The sequence below is a fragment of the Heloderma suspectum genome, chromosome 2 (genome assembly GCF_057233095.1).
Source record: "Heloderma suspectum isolate Gila_16-S chromosome 2, 16-S_ref, whole genome shotgun sequence".
In the NCBI taxonomy this organism is placed as follows: domain Eukaryota; kingdom Metazoa; phylum Chordata; class Lepidosauria; order Squamata; family Helodermatidae; genus Heloderma; species Heloderma suspectum.
The window spans coordinates 186,586,540-186,606,767 of NC_139459.1; the positions used below are offsets into that span (position 1 = coordinate 186,586,540).

At 47.3% G+C, this 20,228-nt stretch overlaps 1 protein-coding gene across 6 annotated transcripts in view; it reads left to right on the forward strand.

The window, feature by feature from the left end:
* The window catches only part of CALCOCO1 (calcium binding and coiled-coil domain 1), a 31,830-nt gene extending 23,190 nt beyond the window's left edge, over positions 1 to 8,640 (forward strand). For all 6 annotated transcript variants that reach the window (XM_084836715.1, XM_084836714.1, XM_084836716.1 and 3 more), the window contains exon 15: positions 159 to 8,640. In XM_084836715.1, the coding sequence (XP_084692841.1) occupies positions 159 to 360 (202 nt within the window). In that variant the 3' untranslated portion in view covers positions 361 to 8,640. The remainder of the gene's footprint in view (positions 1 to 158) is intronic.
* The last annotated feature ends 11,588 nt before the right edge of the window (positions 8,641 to 20,228 follow it).

A 20,228-nucleotide genomic window follows, 5' to 3' on the forward strand; every position in this document is an offset into this window, starting at 1 on the left:
CTCCATCTTGGCTTTACATGGCAAAGCTGATGGCAAAGCGAGCAACCCCATCATCGCTCCGACGATCCAGCCATTTTATCAGATTTCAAGTTCAGAGCTTGGGATGTGAGCAGCCCGTTTTACACCATTTGTCTCTCTTTATCTCCTTCTGTATGCAGTGGGCTGACAGGGCGGCAGATGTCAGAACCAGGGACCTGCGGGATGGGAGCATCTCCCTTGGACCTGCCCTCGCCAGCATTTTGGAAGGAATGTCCCATCTGCCACGAGCGCTTCCCGGCTGAGTGTGACAAGGAAACCATGGATACGCATGTTGATGGGCACTTCTTTTTCAGCACCCATGACCCCTTCACTTTTGAGTGAACCTCCTTCCCCCACCACCCCCAACCACCACCACCATGCCCCCTCAGTTTCCCCTCTCCCCCTTCAGTGGGATCCAGGCTGGGTACCTTCCATCCCTTCCCTAGAAAGCTTGCTAAGATGAATGCATTACCCTAGCAGAGTGGCCTCACCTGACAAGGGGGTGCCACCTTCGTGGGACCCTCTCCAAGGCAGCGCAGTCAGAGCCAACTTGCATTGGGAGGAACAAAGTAAGTCACACACACATATTAAACTGGGCATGGGGAACTTGTGGTCCTCCAGATGTTGTAGGACTACAACTCCCATTGTCTTGGATCATTATCCATCCTGGCTGGGGCTAATGGTTGTTGGAGTCCAACAACATCTGGAAGTCCTCAGGTTCCCCCACCCCTCTGTTAAACCAAAACTAAGTCTTGGTAGATGAGAAATGAAGTAAAGGGCTCAAAAATTAAGTAAAAAACTTCCTTTAGCCTTTCCCACAGGTGAGAGGACCTGGTCATACATGACCAGTTATTCTGTGATGTCAAGCGAGTTTGAAAAAAGAGTCAGCAATCCCTGGCAAACCCAAAGGGCTCTTGACTCTCATCTTGCTTATCCCAGTGTAAGTGATGCTAAGAACAAAAGCAGGCCATACAGACAGCTAGTTAGCTTTGTTGAGTTCAGAGGAGAAGCACCATAACCTCTGCAAGGGGGTGAGTGAAATACCCTGTGACTCCTTGTTTGTTCAGATAGTTCTTGGTTTTGGTTGTTTGCTTGTTTCTTAATCACACGCTAGTAACCTAAGATGATAAAGGTGCCCTCACATGTCTGGACATCATGACTTTGACAAGCCCATTCATAGAAACACTCCATTCTAATATTCCAGACCAACCTTCCCCAACCTGGTGCCTTCCAGATGTGTTGGTTGACAATTCCCATCATCCCCACCCACCACTGGCCATGCTGGCTGGGAATGATAGGAGTTATCGACCAACACATCTGGAGGGCACCAGGATGGGGAGGGCTGCAGTACACTGTTAGGAAGGGGGTAGAGGAGCTGTGGGGCCCAGAATTCGGTCTGTTGGACATGGCGACTTTTCGGTATTCTGCTTTGAGCATCACAACACCGAAGGCCAGACTATACCACATAGTGTCAAACAACACATGCATGTGCATCTCTGCACATGTGCACACATTCTGTATTGGAGTTCGTTACTCATAAACTCTGTTGGTCTAGCTGTTGGCCTTGGCAGTGTAGAAAAGAACACCGTTCAAGTCATAGGGTTTTTTTTAGAAATACGCATTGTAAGTTGTATGGCCCCTGGCCTTGCCAAGAGACATGGGAACTTGAGACCCACTCGAGATCTTGCCAGGTGTACAGGTGAGATCAGAACTGTTGTCCGAATTGGACCCAACACTGGGGGTGGGAAGCGATGCTACAGAGCCCAACCACTTGGGTAAGTCCTTACTGAGCAGCCATGGGTGCCATACTGGGTATGGGCTGTTGAAGGAACAAGGATGGGGGCAGCCTGAAGAGGTAATGTAAGGTATTTAGGGGAGGAAGCATGTGGCCCTCCAGGTGTAGATGGACTGCAACTCCCCTCAGCTTTAGCCAGCATGACCAATGATGAGGGCTGATAGGAGTTGCAGTCCAATAACACAGTCCCCACCCCTGATTTAGGGAGTAGACAAGAGGAAAGGAGAGCCAGTGTCACATAGTAGTTAGAGTGTTCAGCTGAGACTTGGGAGATCTGGATTCTAGTCCCACTTGGCCATGAAATTCACTGGCTGACTTTGGGCCAGTCACTGACTCTCAGCATACCCTACCTCACAGGTTTATTGTGAGACTAAAATGGAGAGGAGGAATTATGTAAGCCACCTTGGCTTGTTCTTCACAAGAGGAAAAAAGGTGGGATATAAATGTAGTAATAAATAAATATTTAAAAGGTGGGGGATCAGAAGACCTGCCATAATAAAAGAATCATGGAGAGAAGGCCAAGTCTGTTCTAGATTGATGGTCAGCACAGAGTAACTGCCCCTGCATGGTTTCATCCTCAGTAGGCTGAAATCCTAAGCACACTTACCTGGGAATAAGTCCTATTGGCATCAGTGGGACTTGCTTCCAAGCAGACAGACATGGATGGGATGGTGTCCAAAGCCACACAGATGAGAGTCCACGTCTCGGATCTGTTGTAAAGGTTTGAAAAATTCACCCTTGAAGCACCCCCCTCCCTAATGTTTAGTACCAAAGAGATTGTGAGAGCATTAATGATTAAGTAATCGGTATGAAATGGTGTTGATTATGTGTCCCAAGTGGGTCTGTGGCCTGGACAGAGATCCATAAAGCCTCTCAATCCTTGGGGCACATACATACCGTGTACACAAAAGTATCCCTGGTTTGGCCACAGATCCTAAGTCCCTTAATGCTGATATGGAAAGAGGTTATATCTTAGCTAAAAGATTGATGTATCTGTTGCTGGGCTGTCCGGTATCAGGCTGACAGGATGGGATCCAATCTTTGAGTATTCTCCTCGCAAAGAGAATGTTTTCCTGCACATACAAAACTAGCGTGTCAGGAAGAGGATTTGAGATTTGCGTTTTCCCTGTCTAGGGAGTATTACACCACCATCCCTGCACTCTGAAATGGCACAATCCAGCAACAGATGCCTCTGGTGGGGCTTTTGTTCATCTAACTTTTAAATTCTGAGTGTGTGAGCAGAAAGCAGAACAGATGGATGCAAATGAATGGATGTGGGTATTTATTGTTTTAGCTACAGGCCCTTACTCCAGCAAAACCTCAAAGATTTTATTGCTTGCATTTATATATTATATGGCACTGTGTGTTGTTGCTGTTGGTGTTTTTAATAACTAAAGGAACCAGACTAGCAGACACGTAAATTAGAATAAAGCAGAGGAGAGATTCCAATAAAACCTCTTCCTGCATGTCTCACCACCACCAGGGAACAAAATTATACAAATTTGCAGACAAGGTTTTTTTTTCCCCTCCCCTTAAACATGATCAATGTCTTTCCTAAATGTAGCTGTTACCTTTGCATAAATCGTGAAAAGCCGAGGTTATTTATTACATAATAATGCAGGTTCCAAAATATTGCAATGATACCATTTAAAGTTTTGGAAAAATCAAAAGCACTAGAGGAATGTGCAGTGGAAGGAATAAAAAAGTAAGGAAGGTCATTCATAGATGTTTTTAGATTAGAGATGAATCCACGTGCCCTTGATCAGGGTAGCATTCTGCATCCCCTGTCCCAGAATAAATTAGGCAAATTTTGTAGATTTGCATAAGCAATGAAAGAATTCTGTTTCCAGAGTAAAGCAATAGCAGTGTGTATAAATATCAGTAGAAATACCCAAGTTGGGCTAATTGCAAGAAAGAGAGTCCTGTAGCATGTTAAGTACTAATTTACTAATAGCGCCATCATAAGGTCTAGAAACTTGGGTGGCATTTTGGGTTTGCATGATGATGATGATGTTAAAAGGAAGCTGCAGAACTTTGAGCTGAGAACTCGCATGTGCAGAATACATGCAGGCATGGTTTTAGTTTAGAAGTGAATCTCCCCTTGCCTAAGTGCTCTTGATCAGGGCTGTGTGAATTTCATTGCGTGCACACCACATCCCCAAATTCCCGCATTCTGCCCCCAGAATAAATTAGGCAATTTATGTAAATTTGCATAACACTGAAATCTGTTTCCAAAATAAAGGGTAGCAAAGTGTATCGCTTTCAGAAGAGAAGCTAGACGTACGTGTGTGTGTGTGTGTGTGTGTGTGTGTGTATATATATATATATATATATATATATATATATATGAGAGAGAGAGAGAGAGAGCGTGTGTCAGTGCTGTGGCACTTTAATGACTAATTTACCATAGTGTGAATTTTCATAGGAAAGACCCCGCTTCAGCAGAAATTGCACCACACCAGTATAGGATTTTTTGGAAGGGATGAGCAAGGCAGAGAGACTGAAGTCAGATGATTGGGATTTGGGAGGGGGGTGAAAGACAAGTTGTGGAGGGCCCCGACCCCCATTGCTGAAACTTGGACCCCATCATTCAGAACAAAGGCAACCCTTGTCAGCCCCAAACAGATTCTTCGGCCCATTTTTGCCATTGTAAGGGCTAGAAATATGGGGAGCTTTTGGTTTTGTGTTGTGGTGGTGGTTTTTTTCAAAACAGAATCTGTAGGTCTGATGATACATAATTTTGAGCTGGGAACTGCTGATGTGTGGAATGCACAGGGAAACTCTGCAGTGATTATTTGCATGGTATGGTCCCAGTTCCAATATGGAGGAAACCCATTTCAGTCACTTGACATATTTGGGCAGCAGCAACAGGCAGATAATGATTATGACGTCACGTGCACGCTTGCCACCCACCAGATATCCACCTCTACAACTGTCAGGGTCCGGCATGTTTTCAGTGCAGTGGGGGAGCAGCCAGGAGTGGGGCTGGCTCCTTGCACATCATTTCTGATCTAACAGTTATTCCATAGTTCCTCCTGCCTCAGCTGAAACGTGACCCGAATTGCTACGGATGCAAACCTCAGGGTGCGTTTGCACATCCAGTTGCAGCAATAGTCAACGTTAGGGAATAGGAGTCCCCTTCATGATTCTCTTTTCGTCTCCCCGCCTGGCTGCCATTGTTGGGCATTTGCCTGGTAGCCAATCTATACGTGCAGCATAATCTCGTGAGGTGCAGCTGGACTGTTCCATTTTAAACTGCAGGCGGGGAATCCCGTGTTTGAATGGTTCCCCCATGAACAAAATTACACACACACACACACACACACACACACCAATATAGCATGGCAGGGGAAAGGGTCCTATGCTAGCCTTCCCTCTGATGCACTAGTTTCTATGAGTGGGAAGTTGGGGGAGCCTTTGAACCTGTGATCGCCCACCTGCAGTGTGATGTGGCCCAATCTGGTTAAAGCTGTCTTGACGTGGCTGTGCTGCACGCGTAGATGGGCTCCGAGATTCGTAAGAGGCAAGGATCCATGATGATTCATCACGTGATGTCTGACGATCGCAGATTGACACTTTCGAATGAGGACGGAGGGGGCAAATGAGACGGTGGCCCTTTACCAGCCATAGTTCCTTAAATAGACTTGGTTTCCCCCCCTCCCCCGACCTGTTCTGTTGTTGTTTTAAAGTAGCCCTTTCTCAGTGCTCTCCTGCATCTATCACCACCTCCTCAGCTTGCTGCCTAGTGGCTGTTGCTCCTTGCATCTCCCTTTAACTGCTGGGCTGCCATTGTGTTTGGCTTATTACGCTGTCTCCTTTTTTGTTCCCCCACCCGCACCCTGCTGTACATATCCCTGGCTCCCTCGCTGTTTATGGAGCTTCGGCCTTCCTTTCCACTAATTCTTTGGTTGCAACTTGTTCTAATTCCTGCCTCTTGGTATCTTTGCTGGGCCTTGAGAGAAGAATGCAAGGCCCACCTTTAGCTGTAGCCAGCCAGAGAGAGAGAGATGGCTCTCTAGCGACTGTGCCTTTTGGAGAGGCTGTAATGCCTCTGCTCACTTGCGCGGGAACCTTTTCAGCGTGTGCTGCATTTGTGGTTGTGAGTTCTCCTTACCTGTTTCTTTATGCCCTTCCCCTCCCTCCCCCCAAACCCTCTTTTTTTTATTGAATACAATAGTCAATGGCAAAAGCTCAAAGCAATAATCCCCCCTGCTCCCTGATCTTGACATGCCCCCAAGTCTATGTATAGGGTGTACATATATATATTTATATTTATATTTATATGACATGTTGCAGCTATTCTAATAAAATGCGGTCTTTCTGCAACAACCTGCCTGTCTGTTGAATATTGTGGTTACTGTCGGTGTATGTGTGACGACACAAGGCTCCTACCCACCATCCGTTCCAGTGCTTTGTCCTGCTTTCTGTTATCAGCCCTGCTCAGCTTGGCTGTGGCACCAGCAAATGATATTTCATTTGTTATTATATTTCTATACCGCCCCATAGCCGAAGCTCTCTGGGCAGTTCACAAAGATTTAAAACCATTACAAATACGTTATACAAGTGCAAAACTATTCACATAAAAACATATAGCACGCAGCCCACACACGAACAACATATATCAAAACACAATTTTTTAAACAATCAACCAAAGACAATCCAGGACCTGATTAAAAACCCATTATGTGCTGCCAAATGCCTGAGAGAAGAGGGCAGGTTTAAACTACCACCAAACAATGTTGGTGCCAGGCGGGCCTTGTCAGGGAGATCATTTGATAATGGGGGGGGCACCACCAAGAAGGCCCTCTGCCTTGTTGCCACTCTCCAAGCCTCCCTCAGAGGAGGTACCTGGAGGAGGGCCTTGGGTGCTGAATGTAGCATATGGGTCGGTTCATGCCAGGAAAGGCTCTCCATCAGGAATTGTGGTCCTGAGCTGGGATAGCCAGCAGGCCACAGGTTTTGCTGAGCAGGAAAGGCAAACGGCTGCAGTGAAGTGGATGGGGTTGGCCTCCAGGTCTATATCTTGGGCAACATCTGGGTTTCTAGGAAGGGGGAGCCATGTTGACACCCAGCAGGGGCGAAAGGAGAAAGGACTGGAGAAGTGTCTTTGCCAAACACCTTGACCGGGGCTGTGCAATTGAAGGGTTGCCTCCTGTATACCAGAGCCCCACTGCTCCTGACCTGCCTGGGCAAACTGGCTAGAAGGAGATCCATTCCTTCTCATTCTAAAAGGCTGAAATGCCTCCCATAAGGCTTAGTGACAGGCAGTGAGAGCTTTCTGCTAAAATATGTTGGCAATTTAGCCCCACCCCTTTTTCCTTTGGCCCCGCCTACCACTGGAATGTGGCCCTCGGGAACTTTTCCAAAATGGAATGTGGCCCTTGGGCTAAAAGAGGTTCAACACCCCTGGCCTACAAACTGATGCAGCAGCTTAATGGGGGAAAGGGAAAGGCTCCTTTGCCAGCTAATACAGGGAGTGAATGAATTGTGTGAGCAGCTGTGTTCCTTTATGCTGTCTCTCTGTGAGTATGACATCCCCCAAAGGGGGGGGGGCATTACCTCAGATCACTGCATGTTGAAATCAAAGCAAAGAGGGTGAATGGGGCGACAGGGGGAGAGAGAAAGAGGAACTCGTACCAAAGGAAGTAGCCCTGTGCCCTGGCTACCAGAAGCCCCTCCAAAACATCACTGAGTTACTAATAACTTTCTCAGCTGGACAGATAGAAGGTCCAGCTTCAGGGGTCCAGAGTCGGATTCAGAGCTGCTCTTTGGGCCTGGAGCCTCCGTCTCCCTGACCATGCCTCTGGTGGAAGTGCTTGCAGAACATGGTAGCCAGTGAGCCTGTTTCTGAGCACGTACAGATGGCACGGCCATGAAATGGTTGTAGCCTGCATCCATACAGCAGCAGACAAGTCAATGTAGAACAGGTTCCTGAAGATAAGGGAGCACCGCCTACAATCAGGGCTGGCAGAAAGAGTTGACATTGCTGGGCACCTGCCACAGCCCATATCCCATCCGGGGCCCACTGCTTGACCCCTCGGGGCCTCCTGTTCGTGTTCTCCACTGGTTTTGCTCCCTGTGCTATCTCTGCTACTCTGCTATCTCGAAGTGTACGAGCAGCAACAAGAGCAAGGAGAAGGAGCAGTCGTGCCCATTTGCTTTGCCCTCTCTTCCTGGGCAGCGAGGCGGAGCGGACCCACGGGGAGAGGGCAAGTGAATGGGTCATGGCGACACTGACAAGGAAGGAAGCCCACTTGTGGTGACATTGACAAGGAATGTCAGGGTAATGTCACCTTGTCATTGACAAGGAATCCTCAAATGTCACCTTGTAACTGACGAGGAATGTCAGGGTGACAAATCTCGCAGTGACGTTGACAAGGAAGGAAGCCCACTTGTGGTTGGTGGAGCAGCGCTGAGGTAAGCTTGCCCCAGAGCTTCCCAAACTCTGGAGCCAACGGTGTGCCTGAAGTATCAGCCCCACTGTTTCAGATGTTTAAAAGCAGCAATCTTGTTAAACTTTGCAAAGGTCCCCCCAAAACCTATCTGTCAGGGATCTCTTCAAGCTAGCCTTCCCCAGCGTGGTGCCCTCCAGAAGTTTTGGGCTTCAACTCCCATCAGCCCCAGCCACCATGGCCAGTGGTTATGAACGGTAGAAGCTGGTGTTCAAAGCATCTGGAGGGCACCAGGTTGGGGAAGGGTGTTTTAAGCCTTAAGTCAAGCTGTTGTAAATTGATTTAGTTTTTGGTTTTATTTTAACTGTATATTATATTATGTATTTATATTTGTAACCACCTCAAAATGCAGGGTATATTTAGTAGCGGCAGGAGTAGGCAGGTTTGGGATCCTTGCTAGCAAAGGCAATAACCACACTGACTTTGAAACCTCTGTCCACGTTTGCCACGCTAGAAGGATGTGGTGGCAGTGAGTTCCACAGTCTTCACCAGCAGTTTGGGAGGGGAAGCAGTCTGGATAATTTCGCTGCTGCCGGTGGCCTTTTCATTAAGATGGTCACGCTTGTTTCTGCCACTGGGTCCCCATCCCCATCCCCATCAAACCTCCCCATCAAGCCCAAACCCAAGCAAGGGAGACCAGCATGCCTGGGAAAGCAAGAACTGCTCTCCCTGTTCTAGCACTAGAGCAGATAACGACAAAATCAATTTTTATCACCCTTGGCTTTTATGGACCCTTTAAAATATAACAGCAAATCATTGAGGAATTCATTATTCCCCCCCCCCTTTCTTTCTTGGTGTGTGTATGTCTCGTGTGTCTGTGTGTGTAATTTTATTTAATTAGAAATGTAAAATACAAAAGACCCGCAGGCAGGTGAAGATGGACAGGCGGAGCGGTGCTGAGTGATGGGCCAACGAGGCCGGATTTACGGCTGTACGGATGGAGGCTTTGCCCTTGTATAGCCAATAGTAATGGAGTGTTGCAATCCAAGTCTTAAGCGCAATGGGTGACCTGGGATCTATAGATCATTAATACAACCTGACGCACGGCTGCAGCAATTATCCGGGGTGAATAAGATGGAAACGCAGCAGAGCGGGAGGGGCAGTCGGCTTAAAAGAGGCCAGGTGCCGAGCTGTGGAGGGTTCAAAGAGGGGATGATGGCGCTGGGTTGGTGCTGCTGTGGTAAGCTCAGTGGGTAAGGAACAAGTGGATGCAAGAAATCATCGGGGTCTTGGATTCTTCAAAAATCCCCCTTGAAATGCCTCACCTGCAGGCAAACATCAGTGGCTTCCATGGGGGGAACTTCAGTGTATCCAGCTTATTATCCATCCATTTGCCTCTGCTCTGTCCAGCAACAGGGTCTGAAAAGCAAACCAACTCCAAATTCTGTGCCAAGCTCCACCCAGAACCTGCTCTGTGTCCATCTTCCCTGGCTCTGCCCCCTTCCCCACTCCCAACACACACAACGGCTGGGCCAGGATTGTTGAAATCAAAAGCTGGCATCTGTGCTTGGGTGTAGATGATGAGAGGTGCTGCAAGATTGCACAGCAGCTACCCTACAATGATTTCATGTGCAGAGGCCTCCCTCTTGGTACAGGATGCTCTTTAGGGAGGCCACTCATGAATTATCCAGAATAGAAGACAAATTTGCATAATGTGCCCATGCCAATTTCTGTGTACAGATGCAAAATTAGGAGTGACTGTTATAATTCAAAGAGAAATACAGTACATCACACCAACAGCAGGGTCAGCCCTGGTTAGTCCTTGGATGGGAGACCGCCTGGGAATCAGGCTTCCTGCACTGAGCAGGGGGTTGGGCTCGATGGTCTTGTAGGCCCCTTCCAACCCTATGATTCTATGATCATGTGGAAGACATGAGAACAGGTGACCTCTGTGCCTGTCTGTTCAGCCAGCTGTCCAGGCACTAACTAGTGTTGGCAGGTAATGGTTCTTAGGGTTCATTATCTTTAAACTGGAGTCAGACAGGACAGCCCTTCAAAAAGAGGACCATCCTCTGTAAAAGAGGACACCTGGCCACCCTATTTTCCTCTCTTGCCCACAAAGGTCTGCTTTCTGCTTTGCTCCCGGGGCAAAACCCCAGAGAGCAACAGGTACCTTTTAAAATGTGCTGCCCAAATGAAGCATGGAAGAAGCGACTTGGTTTAAGCACTGCACTCCCATTGATACCAGCATCTTTTAACTGGAACTCTTCATCCTGTCGTAATTGGTTGAGGCTTTTATCTGCACATTCTGATGCAGGCATGGGGAAGCTGCGGAGTCCAATGTTGTTTGACTCCAACTCCCATGAGCCCACCACGGCCAATGGTCAGGGCTGATGGGAGTTGTATTCTAATAATATCTGGAGGGCCAAGTTTCCCCACGCCTGTTCTGCTGGCTAGTTTTGTTGGCTCCAGCCCAACACCGTATCAACACAGCAGCAGCTGGGGTTGCATGGTAGGGTAGCCAGGTGTCTTATTTTACAGAGGACAGTCTTCTGTTTGAAGATGTCTCATATATGAAGGCCTCTCTAGTCCAAGTCTGGTTTAAAGACAAAGAACCCTAAGAAGGGAGAGCAGGGCGGGGCCTTGAAGTTGCCCATCCACAGTGAGCCGGGCAGCAGACAGCAGCCACACAGCTCACCCAGCCACAGGCTTCCCCTGTATGGAAAGATACATTGTATTTCTATGCAAACCATAGCAATTTCTTCTAAATCACCTAGATGTATAAATTAGCATACACAAATTGTATGCAAATCCATAGAATCATGGAATAGTGGGGTTGGAAGGGGCCTAAAGGCCATCAAGCCCACCCCCCTGCTCAATGCAGGAATCCAAATCAGAGCATCCCTGACAGATGGCTGTCCAGCCTTGTCTTGAATACCGCCGGTGTGGGGGAGCCCACCACCTCCCTAGGGAATTGGTTCCATTGTCATGTTGCTCTAACAGTCAGGAAGTTTTTCCTGATGTTCAGCCGGAATCTGGCTTCCTGCAACTTGAGCCCATTATTCCGTATCCTGCACTCTGGGATGATCAAGAAGAGATCCTGGCCTTCCTCTCTGTGACAACCTTCCAAGTCCTTGAAGAGCGCTATCATATCTCCCCTCAGTCTTCTCTTCTCAAGGCTAAACATGCCCAGTTCTCCCAGTCTCTCTTCATAGGGCTTTGTTTCCAGTCCCCTGATCATCTTTGTTGCCCTTCTCTGAACCCTCCCCAGCTTGTCTGCATCCTTCTTAAAGACATGGTCATCGCCGCTTTTTATTCAGCAGTTTGGTGGGGATGGGGCTGCAGGGGGAGAATTCAGCCCGATGCTCCCCACCCCTGGAGTCATTGATTAGTGTGATCATAGCTTTTTTTTTTAAGGGCTACTCACAGGCAACCGTGCCTGCTGGATGGGGCTGCAGAATCATAGGGCTGGAAGGGGCCTACAAGACCATTGAGTCCAGCCCCCTGCTCACTGCAGGAAGCCTGATTCCCAGGTGGTCTCCCATCCAAGGACTAACCAGGGCTGACCCTGCTGAGCTTCTGAGATCAGATGAGATCATGTGTAGTGTGTTTGGGGTAAAGATATATACGTGTTGCATATATGAAAACAAATATCAGAAACATAACTTGATAACAATCCAGCACTGGCTAAATGAGCTTAAAAACTGATATTAACATCCAAAGCCCTAAATGGCTTGGGGCCAGGTTATCTGAAGGATCCTCTCCTCCCATATGGGCCTGCCCAGACCCCAAGATCATCTTCAGCCATCCTTCTCTGGGAGCCCCTGCCAAAGGAAGTGAGGCGGGTAGCTACCAGGAAGAGGGCCTTTTCTGCTGTGGCACCCCAGTTGTAGAATGAGCTTCCCACAGAGGCTTGCCTTCGTTGTGCTCTGGCCAGCACCAGGTGAAGACCTTTTTATTTTCCCAGGCATCTTATTCTTTTGGCTCTCGTATTTTAAATCTGTTATTGTATTTTAAATTTCTGCATTGCTGCTAGGTTTTATTTTGGTTTGTACTTTTATATTGTAGTTTTAAACTTTTACATTTTATATTGTATTTTATGATGGTTTTAATTGTTGTGAACTGCCCAGAGAGCTTCGGCTATTGGGCGGTATAGAAATGTAAGAAAGAAAGAAAGAAAGAAAGGGAAGAAAAGAAATAACCCATTCACCCAAGTGAGATAATGAGTTTAAGTGCCCCTAAGTCTATTGATTTCAATGGGCTTATGCACTCAAGCACACTTACCTTTGAAGTTGGATTGTGGCCACACATTTAAATATACAATCAGTAAAGACAGAGCAACATCCATATCCATAAGTTAAACACCAGGCTTATGGCTGATAATCTTATGGGTGACCTTCTATGGGATGAATTGGAGGACCTTGTGAACTAGAGTAATAGAAATGGAATGAAATTCAATAGTGCACAATGGAAGGTCCTCTGACTTCTGCTTGTTTATCGTCTGTGCTGAAACAGAGCTGAGGCTGCTCATGGCTCAGATTGTGAAAGTCGAGGAGTCCCTTGGCTCAAAGCACTTGATAAACCTACAGTGCGATCCTATACATACCTACGCAGATGTAAGATCCATGGAGTGCAGTGGGGTTTATTCCCAGTTAAGTGGGTATAGGATTGCAGCCTTAAGCAACCTGCTTTTCTCTCAGCTGCAGCCCTCCCCTCTGTCCCAGATCTGTAATATGGGGAAAACTGGCTTATTTTACAGGGGTGTTTGTAAGGCTTGCTGAGGTAGTGCATATATGACATGTTTTGAATCCTCAAGAAGGGGGGGGGGAGTGTATTGATTGATTGATTGATTGATTGATTGATTGACTGATTGATTGATTGCATTTCTATACTACCTTTCTGGAACCAACCAAGGTGGTTTACAAACATTCAGGAAAAAAAAATAAGCAGATAAAGACATCCTAATTTTGGTTTTGCGCCTCTGGTTTTGCACATGCATACACACACAAAAAAAAAGTTATTATCAAATGTAATTGTTAGCACCAAAAGGACTTCTAAGAAGAAGGTATTGGGATATTGGTGGATCACAAAATGACAGAAAATGCAACAGCTTGGTCTCAGAGAGTTGTTACTGAGCTAAAACTCTGTGTGCCTAATACCAGAAGTCAGTAGAAACCTGCACTGTGATGACACTTTGCGCTGGGGAGTGGTTACCTGGTGGTTGCACTTTGCACTTTGAGTGGGAGTGGTTACCTGGTGGTCTCCCCCCCCCCCCCATAAATACTGGAATTCCATCTCATAGAATCCCTGGGCAAGGATAGATTTCTCACAGATGGCAGTACGAAGAGGATGGACACTTTTTAAATATAAGAGGTTGGATCCAGACTGACTTGGTCATGCTCAGAGTAAACCCATTGAAATCAATGGGTTTGCTCCACTACTCACAGCTTACTTGCCACACTGATTTCAGCAGGTCTACTGTAAGCATGACTAAGTCCAACCCTAACCCAATGCATTTTCATTGGGGTTATTCATACACTCTTACATGGCACTAGTTAGATCCTTTCTGGAACACCATGTCCAGTTTCGATCAACTATGTTCCGGAAAGGGGGAGAAGTGAGATTAGTACAGGGGCAAAGAATGGCAGCTAGAATGGTTACCTGAATGGTGAAAACTGTTAAGCAGAGATTAAAAGAATTTAGGCTGCAACCCCATATCCACTTACTTGGGAATGAATCCCATTGACCTCAATGGGACTGAGTACATATGCACAGGATTGCAGTGAGTCTGTGGGGGGAGAGCTGATGGCAGTCTATGACTGTATCATTGGAAGTAGCAAAATGGAGAAAGGGGAAATCATAGAATCATAGAGGAGTTATAGATGACTGTGAACACCAGGACTGTTTGGAAAACTAGCCACTGGGAACTCAAAGCAAAGTCTGGATTTGTGTCTCTTGGGCAGGAAGCAAAGAACCGTACTTGTTCCAAGACACTTTAGCAAAAGAACCCCTGGAAAGGCCAAGTTGTTGTTGTTTAAATGACGGCACCTCAGGCCAATTCACACATTCATTTTGATGTTGTAAAGCTACCACATGGATAGGAGACCAGTGTGCAGAATGGTGGGGGGGAGGACCATTAAAATGCACATTTGCTGCGATATGAAATTTTGGTAAGTTTCCACCCAGAGACAATTCCAAACTTCCCCATGTGAAAACATGGTACTGCTGAAGCCAAAACCACATAAACTAGCTCTCCATCATATATATATATATATATATATATATATATATATATAATAAGGATAAGCTCTCTGTTCCTGCTCATTGGTGCTAGAAAAAAATGCTCCCTTGCTCTGATCTTGGGGCTTTGGATGCTCCCTTTCCTTGTATGTTAGTTGATTAGAAGCCATACAACTGCAATGCGTGGCCAGTTCCCTTTACTGCAGGGTTGGGGAAACTGTGGCCCTCTGGATGCTGTTGGATTCCAATTCCCATCAGCCCTCACCAGCATGGCCAATGGTCAGGGGTGATGGGAGTTGTAGTCCAACAACATCCCAAGGGCCACAGGTTCCCCACCTGTGGTTTATGAAGAAAACCACAGAGGTGCTACCCTGTTTTCATCACTGCGCTCCACCCCGCTCTGCTCATTGGCTCCTGCTGACATCAGCCGCCTGCGTACTTCCAGGTCCCGTTCAGCAGCTTAGCTTTGAGCGTTAAGCTCTTCCTTCCCTTTCTTGTGGTCACTCCCTGTCATTATCTTAACAGCTTCTTTGCTCCTGTCTACCGGGTTCCCTCACACCACCTCAAGGATGGCCAAATGCAGGAATCCCCATACCTTTAGTAGTTTTGCAGAAGAAAGCATTCCAGATGGTTCCGCTTGTCACCCTGTGGTGATGCAGAGGTGAGGAAGCTGGGCACACTGCTTTCACATGACTGCTAAAGGCTCAAGATCTCTGCCTCTGAAAAGCTGGTGTGCCAGTCCTTCACGCTGTCAGTGGTTGATCAGAATCTCCACCTTGGAGGCACCCAAAGCATATGTGTCTTTAAAGGCATAGCTAGCAGCTACATCTTTCTGTATGTATGTATTAACTCTAGAGTAAGGACAGGGACCCTGATCTGGATGCAGACACTAGGCTGGGGGTAGGAGGCCTTTGGCTCACACACAGCCCTGTGCTGGGGTCCCAATCCAGATGGCAGTTTATATTGCCAAGCAGTGATCCATTAAAGCAGGGGTGGGCAACTGGTGGCCCTCCAGATGTTTTGGCCTACAAGTTTCATCAGCCCTAGCCAACATTGGCAATGGTGAGGGATGATGGGAGCTGTCGGGCAAAACTCCTGGAGGGCCACAAGTTGCCATCCCCTGCATCAAAGGCTGGATCAACACATGCAACAGAATGAGGTGGTGGAACATTGAGGCAGAATGCCCACTACCACTTCAGAGTACAAGCAGGTATGCTGCTTTTCAATACTCTGCCCGTGTAAAGCAGAAACTAAACAAAAGCTGTCCCTGCAAGCAGAAAGTGAGTGCATCAACGAGAGAGGTTCTAGCCCAGTACTTTGCTTGTCATGCTGGTGTTCTATTTGCAAGGAGTTGTTTTGTGTTTTTTTAACATAGGGGAGTATTCAGCACTGCGACAGTTGTCATCTGCAGTCTACTAGCTCATCCTGCTGCATATGTAGGCCCGGCCTGATTCTGCCACTGCGCCCCAACTTCCTGAGGACAAGCAGATGCATCCAGAACTGGCACAAAGAAAGAACTGCTGCGTGGCCAAGACTATTGGCCCAGTAAGATTTCTATGTGGATTTTCGGATGGATGGATTTATTTACCCAAGGCTTGACTGATCACCATTGCTGAAGTGGGAAAGAATTCCCTCCCGGATTTGACCCTGAGACAAGCGGACATGTGAGGGTGACCTTCCCCTTTAGCATGTGATTTGGCTCTTTCTTTCTTTCTTTCTTTCTTTCTTTCTTTCTTTCTTTCTTTCTTTCATAGATCTGGAACTTGGTTCTGCAGGCAGTGCCGGCTCCAGGTTTTAGAGGGCCCTTGGGCCAGACACCCTCCATGGGCCCTCTCCCTCAGTGAGTCCACCTTCTCACCGCCATTGTCACCAGCTGCTATTTGCTGTTCCTCCCCTTTCCCATCATTGCTACCACGTGCTTGCTTGACAGGTAGGCAGAGAGCCAGGGAACAAGCAGGCAGGGGCCTCTGCTCCCCCTCCTCCTCACCACCACCCCTGTCTAGGCAGGCCAGAGCGAGAGGCAGATGAGCAAGTAGGTTGCAAAGGTGAACAGGAGGAGCAACTCCAGGGGGCTCTTGTCAGTTGGGCCCACAGCAGGTGCCCAACTATGCCAACCCTTGACGCCAGCCCTGCAGCCACCTGCTCTCCAACTGTGGCACATCAAAATGTGGATTGTGTTCGTTCCTACAGCATGGTCCAGACTGGCTGGCAGTTTTCCCATCTGTCTAATTCTGTTTGTCTATCTGTGGTGCTGTCCTTGCAATATGTCTCAGGGCCAGCTTTGACATAGCAGTTTTCTCTCCAGGAGTGCATTTGCAAGGATTCCCGTGGAGAAATACATGTGAGGAAGGTGTATTTTCTTCCCTTACACACAGACACACAGCTGTGCTCAGCTCCCCTTTGTCTGTTTCACATCTCAGATCTGTTCCCCACAAGTCCTAGCAAGTGCAGGTGCGTCTCTCCAGTCAGCCATCCACATGCTCTTCCCAAAGCCCAATAAGTTCAGCGCGTCTTCGCTGAAGTGAAGAAAATCTCGCCCTTGCCTCCTTCGGTGCTGAATTGTGAGCCAAGCCAAATTTGCCCTGCGATTTCTCCATTATTGCTTCAGTCCCACCCTCTGTCCTGCAGGGTCCCCATTGCTCATGGTGTTTTCTCACTCTCCAGCCCTCACCTGCCCAAATGCACCTGTTTTTTTTTTCCTTGCATGTTGTTTTCTTCCTCAAGCATGATTGTCTAAGGTGGGAGGGGGAATGGCTGCAAGAGGAAAGGATATATGATGTCGTCAGTGCCCTGTGACACCCCTATTTGTCAGGGGAGCAGAGAAACACTTTGCCTGGGTGATGAAAAAGCTTTTCTAATGAGGGTTGATCAATATCGCTCCCACTGCACCATCCATCAGGGGGTTGTTAGGAGCCACCATGTCCATTCCTGACTAACTCCTGATGCTGGGGGCTGCAGGACGGCATGGGGGAGGGGAGTGGGGAAGGGGGAGGGGAAAGGCTCGGGTGGGGAAGGAATCAGCACTGCAAGCCATCCCTGAATGGTGGCGATGATCCTGTTCCAATCCTTGGGTGGAGTGAGGTGTGAGAGATTGATGGGGCCGCAGATGCTCCTGCCTCCATTAAGCAGGTGCGCCTGCGCTCTGCCTTAAACAAACAGCATTGTAAATCAGGGCTCTGCAGCCCAAGAAGCTCAGCAAGGCCATGCCTTCCCTGAACACCACTGCTGTGGAATCTGACTCTCCTACCAAAACTGCGCTGCTAAGCAGAACTGGGCTGTGTGACTCTGGTAGTGTGTTTTCTCTGCACTGACCATCCCACCATACAAATTCAAGATGTAGCACTGGATTCAGAATACTACATTCTTCTGTGTTTTTTTATTTTAAAACAAATAAGCAAGTTTCTAGTCCTTATGGGGCCTGAACATCAATTCCATGGAATCTGTCTTCACCACCAAATCTATGCTGCTAAGGAGAACTGGGCTGCAACTATGGTAGTGTGTTTTTTCTTCACTGACTATCACACCATACAAATTCAAGATGTAGCACTTGAAGAAAAACAGAAGTACATAAAACCTTATTTACAAGTATACATTATTTGCTAATCGCATATTGATCAGCCTGTGCATTAATCCTATTGCTAGCATATAACCATAGTACAGGTCAGAAAACATATCATAAAGGCTCATAACAAAGCTACAACATAGGTTTGGCCAAGAAGCCAAGAAGTAGCATAAGGTGGCAAGGCCATAAAAGGCAACAAAAGGAGGAAGCTAGGAAGGTATAAGAACTAGATTTTTGCTGACTTGGTAGTTAGAAAAATACTACAAAGAGGGCAAGCAGGCAGTGTCGCAGTCCTGAAGCCTTGACAGCATCCTGGGGACAGGGACAGTAACTGAAACTTAGGGACAAACCAATGGTGTAGGCAGGAGGCCCAGGTAGAAAGCAAGAGGCCGGGATATTCTAGTACAGAAGCCAATCAGATTTCAGGGCACCCCATTGCCAAGTTTAATACACTGAATGGGGAATTTAAGGAAGAGAAGATATTAAGGGCATTCCTGCCAGGGGGGAGCCTCTCCTAGTGGAAGGCTGTGATGCAACCTTCCCCAACCTGGCGCCCTCCAGATGTGTTGGACTACAACTCCCATCATCTCCAGCCAGCCTGGAGGGTGCCAGGTTGGGAAAGGCTGGCTTACACAACCTCCTTAACTGGGGTGCAGGGAGGTGAGTCCCGTTCCCTATTCAGAGCATTCCAATGAGGTCTGGGTATCTAGAAGCCCTTTTCTTTTAACAATTAGCTCCATACAGAGACATTCACTGGTTGTTAAGAACCAACCATCCCTCAGTCATTCTGACCCATCCTGCTCTTTTGTGCAAAGCCCAGAGTCAGCGATCCAGCATTGCTTCAAGCCAAACCCATAGGGATAACCCTGTTCACAGTACTCAGATGGCAAACTCATCGTGATACCTAAGAAAAAATATATGAAAGCTTGCTTAAGTTGCCATATTCTTTTCAATTGCAGAAACTGGATGTGCAATCATTTTTCAACAGAGACAGGCAACTTTTCAACACTGGGGCTTGCATCATTGTGTAGAGGAGAGAATTTTGCTCTGCAGCTTTTCCCATGCCTGGGACCCTGGGACATAAGCTGCACTTGCCAAAATTACCTATTCAGCATGAGCATCTAAAGGACAAGAACCCTAATGTCAAAATATTGGTCAGACCTATTCTGAAAACTAGCTAAGCCCACTACCTAACTTTGTAATTAGAATTACAAGTATTCAGAGTTTAAGTTTGCAAGTTCCAGAAACCTTCTCTAGCACCCTTTCTCAACTTTGGGTTCCCAGATGTTGGATTGCAACTCCCATCATCCTCAGTTGACATGGTCAGTGGTGATGGGAGTTGTAGTCCAAAACCACCAGGGAACCCAATGCTGTGAAAGTCTAGTAGAGTGCCTGAGATCCAATAGTATATCCCTAGACTGCAGCCTTTCCCAACCTTGGGTCCCCAGATGTTCTTGGATTACAACTCTCATCATCCCCAACCAAATGGCCAGGGATGATGATCAACTTGTAGTCCAAAAGCATCTGGGGAACCAAGGTTGGGAAAGGCAGCTTTAGAGGCTCCATCTATTCCTTCTTTGCTTAAGACCCTACGTGGGTCATATACCCCAACATACATCCACCAATTTAATATAGCAATCCTGTGGCTGGGGAGGGGGATGAAGAGAAGCATGTGTATCCATTTGTCAAACTTCCCTCTGCTATGAAGCTGGCCTTAGTCAAAATGCCTGTAGCTCTCCTATGTGCTCAAAGGGCAGGCGTACTTGCCAAAAGTTCTGGACCTAGCTATGCCTACACTGCAGACTTGAACAGGTCTGATCGTAACTCCCTTTTCCCCTAGGAAACCTGGAAAATGTAGCTGTAAGGGAGGGGGAGTTAGTGATCATTAAAAGAGATTTCACACCACCCTTGCCCAATCACAGTAGCCAGGATTCTTTGGCAGTTAGGCTTTCTTCACACAGAGCTTTTATCCTGTGATTGAGATTGTCCCTTGACGGAAGTTTACGGGCTCTTTTCATTACTCTGTGATCATCCAAGGCGTCTCCTGCACACTTTGTTCCATTTTTAAATAGATCGCAGATAATGAGCTATCAAATTACTCCATTGTGTTCCGCTTGAGTTTTCTCTGTGAAAAGAGTAAAAGCAGCAAGACGAGGAGCGAGATCCATGAAAAATATGGAAGACTCAGATACAGGGGAGAAACAGAGGGAAAGGTGAGGGG